A 7,018-nucleotide genomic window follows, 5' to 3' on the forward strand; every position below is an offset into this window, starting at 1 on the left:
AGGACCCTGGGATCATGACCTGAGCCAAAGACAGACACTTAACTGACTGAGCCACGCAGGTGTCCCTACTTTTTTTTTTTTTTTAAGATTTATTTATTTGAGAGAAGGGGGACAGGTGCAGAGGGAAAGAGAGAGAGAATCCCACCCAGACTCCCCACTGAACATGGAGCCCAATGTGGGGCTCTATCTCATGACCCCAAGATCACAACCTGAGCAGAAATCAAGGGTCAGACACTTAAGCAACTGGTCCCCATCATACTGTTTTGTTTTGTTTTGTTTTTTAGATTTATTTATTTGAGAGAAAGAGTGAGTGAGAGAGAGCAAGCACAAGCAGGAGAAGAGTAAAGGGAGAGGGAGAAGTAGACTCCCCACTGAGCAGGGAGCCAGACGTAGGACAGTCCCAGGACCCTGGGATCATGACCTGAGCCAAAGACAGATGCTTAACTGACTGAGCCACCTAGGCGCCCCCTCATACTACATTTTAAATGCACTAGAGAGGGGCGCCTGGGTGGCTCAGTGGGTTAAAGCCTCTGCTGTCGGCTCAGGTCATGATCTCAGGGTCCTGGGATCGAGCCCCGCATCGGGCTCTCTGCTCAGTAGGGAGCCTGCTTCCTCCTCCCTCTCTCTTCTGCCTGCCTCTCTGACTACTTGTGATCTCTGCCTGTCAAATAAATAAATAAAATCTTTAAAAAAAAATAAATGCACTAGAGAATACTGTTTATTCCATCTTCAAAATATATTGAGGATCCAATCACTTCTCCCCTTGTTCACTGCCACCTTTCTGGCACAAGCCACTATCCATTGCTCCCTGAATTATTATTATAGCACCAGTTTATTCTCTTTGCTTCCATACTCATGCCAATACAGCCAAAATAAACCTTTTAAAACATGTCAGACTATGTCATTTCCCTGCTCAAAACTCTCCAAAGGCTTTTCTTTCCAGTCAGAATAAAATCCAAGGTACTCTTACCTTGGACTCCAAGGCTCCCTATGATGGGCCATCCAGCTCTTTGACCTCTCTTTTTCTCCTCTCTCACTCCTCTCCAACATCAGTGGTTTCCTTGCTCTTCTTCAAGCACAGCAAATACAATCTGGATTTCAGGGCTGTTATATTCATGCTTCCCTCTTCCAGGTTCAACCAGTCCCCCAAATATACATGTAGATCCCCTACGTTGAGGATCCTGTTCAAGGTCAGGACATCAGAGCCACTGACCTTGATGCAAAATAGCACCTTCTATGAAATAGGTCACCCTTTGTCACTCTGCCATGTTCTTCACTAGCACTTGTTGTTACCTGATATAACGTAAAACAATATGTTTCTTCCAGCCCAGAATGTAAATTCCACAGGAGCAAAAACCTCACCTGTCTTATCCCTTTGTGTACGCCCAGTTCAGTGGGTCAAGTAATGCTTGAGGAAAGGAGGCAAATCATCAGCACGAAGCCAGAAACAGATTTATTAACCACTCCACCACCCCCCAAGTAGACTTTTGACTTTTTATTTTATCATGAATTGGGTTCTAGCTTCTCTGCAATAGCGGCTAGTGGAAACCAAGATCTCACAGACAGATTATTATCACTTTTTCTTTTTTTGAACCACATAAGAGCAAGTTGCAGGCAGAATGCCTCATCCTTCCTTGATATTTCAGAGCCTATCCCCCACAAGAACCTTCTTCTCCTAGCTGTAATATACACATCCAAATCAAGTAATCAGCATCGGGAAGACATAACCGTGCAATCCACAGATTATATGCAATTTTGGCCAACTGTTACATTTTTCCTTTCTGGTCCAGGAGCCAATCTAGGATCATTTGTTACATTGAGTTGTCCTGTCTCTTGAGTCTCCTTCGATTTGGATTGATTAGTTCTTCTGCCTTTCTGTCTCTCACAAGTTTAAGAGTTTTAAAGCATACAAATCTTTCATTCTATAGACTGCCTCTCACCTTGGGTCTACCCAATGATTCCCTGTGTCCAGATTCGGACCAGGCGTTCTAGGCAAGAAATGTGACAGAAATGATGCTGTGTTCTTTTCCACGCATCACAGGGGGCATGTACTGTCACACACTCCATGACCGGTGATACTCATTTTGTTCCCCCGGCCAATTTGGTGTCTTCCAGGCTTCTCACAATACATTCACTCTTTCCCCCCTTGTAATCAATAAGTATTTTTCAGGAGGTACTTCAAGACGAGGCTAATGTCCTGCTGTACATCCAAAATCCACCCACCAACCTTAGCAACCATGACGACTCCTGACTGTACTAATCAACACTGCTCAACAGTGACTCTCTACTTTCATCAATCCTATTAGTTCAAATTCTGCTATCAGGAATAGCTGTCCCTTCTCCTCCATTTATTTATTCTATCATTCTTTATTTATTCACTTATGTTAGCATGGACTCATGGGTTCCTGTTTCATCTAACAGGTTATGATGAGATACTATCGTTATTTATTTTGACACTCAAATTGTTCCAGATTTGGCCAGGGAGAGCTCCATCCAGCTGGCTAATGTGTCCTCTTGGCATGTTTCCCATCATGCTTTGAGCACTGTCCTATAAGAAGTTCCAGGCTGACTGGATTTTCTCAGCCCAAGCTCTGGTTTCTTTTATGGGAGGATGGTGCTTAGAAACCAAGATCTTTTGGCCACTTGATATATTCATTGCTTCTAGTCTCTGAATGAAAGAGTTAAGGTGTATATGTGCGTGTGATTGCATACCCATTTTTAAACTAATCTAACACTCTGGAGTTCTTCAGAGCTTTCTTTCTTCCCATGTTTGTAAATTTTTGCCAACACTAAGAAACCTGGCTCCCATTATACTCAATATTTTACTTATTTGACTAATGTCCCTGAAACTAATCAATTTCCCAGCCAGGATGCTGCCTCCTTGACCCTGTCTTTTTTTTTAAAGATTTATTTATTTATTTATTCGACAGACAGAGATCACAAGTAGGCAGAGAGGCAGGCAGAGAGAGAGGAGGAAGCAGGCTCTCTGCAGAGCAGAGATTTTTTTGTTTTGTTTTGTTTTGTTTTGTTTTGTTTTGTTTTTTTATTTGACAGATCACAAGTAGGCAGAGAGGCAGGCAGAGAGAGAGAGAGAGAGAGAGGAGGAAGCAGGCTCCCTGCCAGGCAGAGAGCCAGATGTGGAGCTCAATCCCAGGACCCTGGGATCATGACCTGAGCCGAAGGCAGAGGCTTTAACCCACTGAGCCACCTAGGTGCCCCGACCCTGTCATTTCTTTAGCCTCTAACTTTTCTAAGAGAAAGAAAAGATAAGCAGTAGTTATGCATTCTTCTTTTCCCCAAGATTTTATTTATTTGTTTGAGAGAGAGCACAAATGGAGATGGGGCAGAGGGAGAGGGACAAGCTGACTCCCTGCTGAGCAGGGAGCCCAACATAGGGCTCAATCATAGGACCCCTGTATCATGACCTGAAGGCAGATGCTTAACAGACTGAGCCACCCGGGCACCCCAGTAGTCACACATTCTTAATGCTACAGATTCCCCAAGTGCTGCAGCCGGAGAAAAATTGCTAAGAGACAGAGAAGTTTGGGGAACCACCTTGGTTTGCTAAGTCATCTGTACAGAACCTAGCTAAGAGTTTTCAGCCAATGGACTCTTCCCTCCAATCTCTGGTGGCTCAGGGACCAGCAGCCAGGCAGTCTCCATGTCTGCTTCCTTGGCATTAGGTACTATAAAAAGCATTGCCCCAATTGCCTAGAAGCCTATTTTCTAAAATGAGTAAGTTAGGAAAACACACAAAACCAGCACATCAAATACCATACAGACAAATTCTTCTAAGTAGTTCTTCTTGTGCCTGCTTCTAATTTGGGTATAGTGGGGGCTCCTTGCTCTCCCCAAACAGCCACCAGCTGCTTGCACTAGTGCTGGAAAAAGAGAGGCTGTGCTGGGGGACTGCCATTAGCAGAAAGCTGCAAACATACTAAGGTCTTAGAAAAGAGGAGGACTTTTGTTTTCATCACTGAGTCCTGGGTTCTCAGAAAGAATGCCAGGTGGGAAGATCAATGTGAGTGATTGAGAACCATCCCTTGAATCTTAGAGACTTTATTTGGCAGGTATCTCAAGCCAAGGAAACTGTTGGTGTAACTTATAACAACCATCCAGACATTTTAAATGGTAAGGGCCTGTGCTGTGTCAGTTTTAAGAACACTACTCTAAAGCGGCTGTGCTCTCTGCTGACTAGTTGTGATCTCTATCTCTACCCCGAGAACACACTATAAAGGAGAATCCAAAGAAAACTCCCTTGCCTGTTGAAACTACCAGTCATGACAACCCGAATAAACACCGTGGAGAAATCGTTCACTCTGTTTCTCTTCTTATATAGAAACACCCATCTGGTAAGAAATTTTGTAAGAAAACGAATGTCACATGTTTGTTTCCAGATGGGAGGAAGGAAACGCATACCTCCCTCCAACAGAGTGAACCCCAGACCAGTAGCATGGACATCACGCGGGACCTTGTTAGGTAGGTTCTGGAGCCCTAACCCAGATGTAGTGAATCAGAAATTCTGTGGCAGGGCCCATCAGTCTGAGCTGGAACGTCCCCCCAGGTGATGCTAATGCACTTAAATTTGATCGGCACTGCCCGAGGTACTCCAGGTGTGGTGTTGGAAGGCCCTCGGTACCACTTTGCCTTGGCCTTTGGCCCTAGGATGGGTAATTAGGGAGCTCGCTGCAGTTCTGCACAGGATTAAGCTGTTTAGGAGAGGCACACGCGGTCCGCTATATATAAGGCGTAGGAAGTTGTTCCTGCCCGTATAGGTCAAGGGCTCGCTTCCCCTCTTGCCTCCCCACCCGGACCGAGTCAAAGACTGGGTTGAATTTGAGACCCGGCAGGGGTCGCTGCTGCCCACCGAGAAAGACCGAGGGAGCGTGGCAAGCGGAGCCCAGAATCTTTGACATCACACTAAGCTCCTCCTTGCACGCACACATTACACACACACACACACACACAAACATATACAGACATACACAGACCTCGGACTCCCTTCTGTCCGCTGTCTCCCTCTGCCCCGGAGCCGTCCCTTCCCCCGGCGAGCGCGTCCACCGCGCAGCCACCCGGCGAACAGAGGAGCGCAGCGGAGTGCGGAGCGCAAGGGAGCCGGCGCGGAGCAGGAGTGGCCGCTCGCTAAAGCGCTTGGCGGCGGCAGCGGCCGGGACATCCTCGGCGGCCCCCGGGGCTTGGAGCAGCTGCGCCTGCCCCCGCCGGGGCCGGAGCGCGCGGAGCCGCCACCCCGCACGCTCCAGCGGCCCCTGCCACCCCTATGAGAGAAGCAGAAGCCGGGCCAAGGAGCCGGACACTCGGCAGCTGGACTCCTCCGCAAGCCCAAGCGCCTCCTCCGCCCGCGCCCCTCCAGCGCCGGTGAAGCGAAATGCAACCGCCACGCTCCTGCTGAAAGGGGAAGGGGCCAGCGCCATCCTCTCCCTCGGAACGCGGCCCCCGCGGCGGCTGCGCGTCCCGGCCGCGGACCCGCAGGTCCCCGGAGTGAACGGGAGGAGGAGGAAAAGAAGAAGCTGCCGGCCCGGAGTTGGCCGGGGCGGGGGAGGGGGGACGGGGCGGGGGGAGGGCGCGGGGGACGGGGAGGGGGCCCCGGCGGATAAAGATGGCAATGTCTCTCATCCAAGCGTGCCGCAGTCTGGCTCTCTCAACATGGCTGCTTTCCTTTTGTTTCGTGCATCTGCTCTGCCTGGACTTCACCGTGGCTGAGAAGGAGGAATGGTACACCGCCTTCGTGAACATCACCTACGCGGAGCCCGCGTCGGACCCCGGGCCCGGAGTGGCGGGCGGCGGCGGCACGGAGCTACACACCGAGAAGACTGAGTGCGGGCGCTACGGGGAGCACTCGCCCAAGCAGGACGCCCGCGGGGAGGTGGTCATGGCCAGCTCGGCCCACGACCGCCTAGCCTGCGACCCCAGCACCAAGTTCGCCGCCCCGGCCCGTGGCAAGAACTGGATAGCCCTCATCCCCAAGGGCAACTGCACCTACAGGGATAAGATCCGGAACGCGTTCCTGCAGAACGCCTCCGCGGTGGTCATCTTCAACGTGGGCTCCAGCACCAACGAGACCATCACCATGTCCCATGCAGGTAAGCGCCCCGGGCGGGTGCGCCGCGGGGGAGGGGGAACCCTAAGGGATGTGGGCGCTGAGAAGGATCCAGTGCCTGCCTCCCAGGTCCTTTCTTGGAAGTCTGCGCAGAAGACGCGTCTGTTCCCTGGACCTATTAAGTTTTGCTTCGCATTACTTCGGGGGGTTTACAGAGCAGGACTAATCAGATCCGGGCAAAGGGGGACACCCGAGAGTGTGTTCCAATTTGCAAAGCGCCGCTGCGACGTGGGTTCGCCGGGGTGGGCTAACTTTCCCGAGGAGGATCTGGAACGTGAAGTTTGGGGGGCAGGGCTCGCCTATGGTTCTCAGTTATTGACCGGCACCGCACCTGTTTGGAACCGGTAGATCTGATAACTCAGCGCGGCACAACTGTATGCATCGGGTACACTCCTGGAGCAGGCGTTTGTGTGTCGGGAGGCGGGTAGGGTTACTGGGGCTGGCCGCTCACCACCGCTAACTTGCTCGGTCAAGTCAGGTTTCAAGCCTTTCTGGGAGATTAAGAGGTTCCCCACCCCCACCCCCCGCCGGGTTGACGCACGTCGTAAATAATAATAAAAGTCCTGTGCTGTGTGTCATTCGGAGAGGCAGACAGGCAGGCACAAAGGTAAATAATCCTCAACCAGCTAAGAAGAGCATAGTGGCCCTAAAGTTATGCCTGGTTTTCCAGTATTGCATTATCCTTTGCCTGATTGGGAGATTAAATATGCTGAAGGTTTTCTTTCTGGCAAGAATGAGGCGACTTCAGGGTAGAAAGAATAAGATTTTCCTAATGACTGAGGGGTGCTGGAGCTAGAAATACATTATTGCCCTAAACTCGTATTTATTTACCCCTGGGCCTGACATAGCACTGCTTCCACGGTAGGAACCAAGGCGGGGGGGGGGGGGGGGGGGGGGGGC

At 50.4% G+C, this 7,018-nt stretch overlaps 1 protein-coding gene across 1 annotated transcript in view; it reads left to right on the plus strand.

Annotated features, from left to right (window-relative positions):
* Positions 1-5,617: 5,617 nt before the first annotated feature.
* Positions 5,618-7,018, plus strand: part of LOC111149194 (ring finger protein 150) — a 259,632-nt gene continuing 258,231 nt past the window's right edge. The window contains exon 1 of the mRNA XM_022506139.1: positions 5,618-6,101. Coding sequence (XP_022361847.1) covers positions 5,618-6,101 — 484 coding nt within the window. The remainder of the gene's footprint in view (positions 6,102-7,018) is intronic.

Source organism: Enhydra lutris, unplaced genomic scaffold (assembly GCF_002288905.1).
Source record: "Enhydra lutris kenyoni isolate GAN:26980312 unplaced genomic scaffold, ASM228890v2 scaffoldscaffold21, whole genome shotgun sequence".
Lineage (NCBI taxonomy): Eukaryota > Metazoa > Chordata > Mammalia > Carnivora > Mustelidae > Enhydra > Enhydra lutris.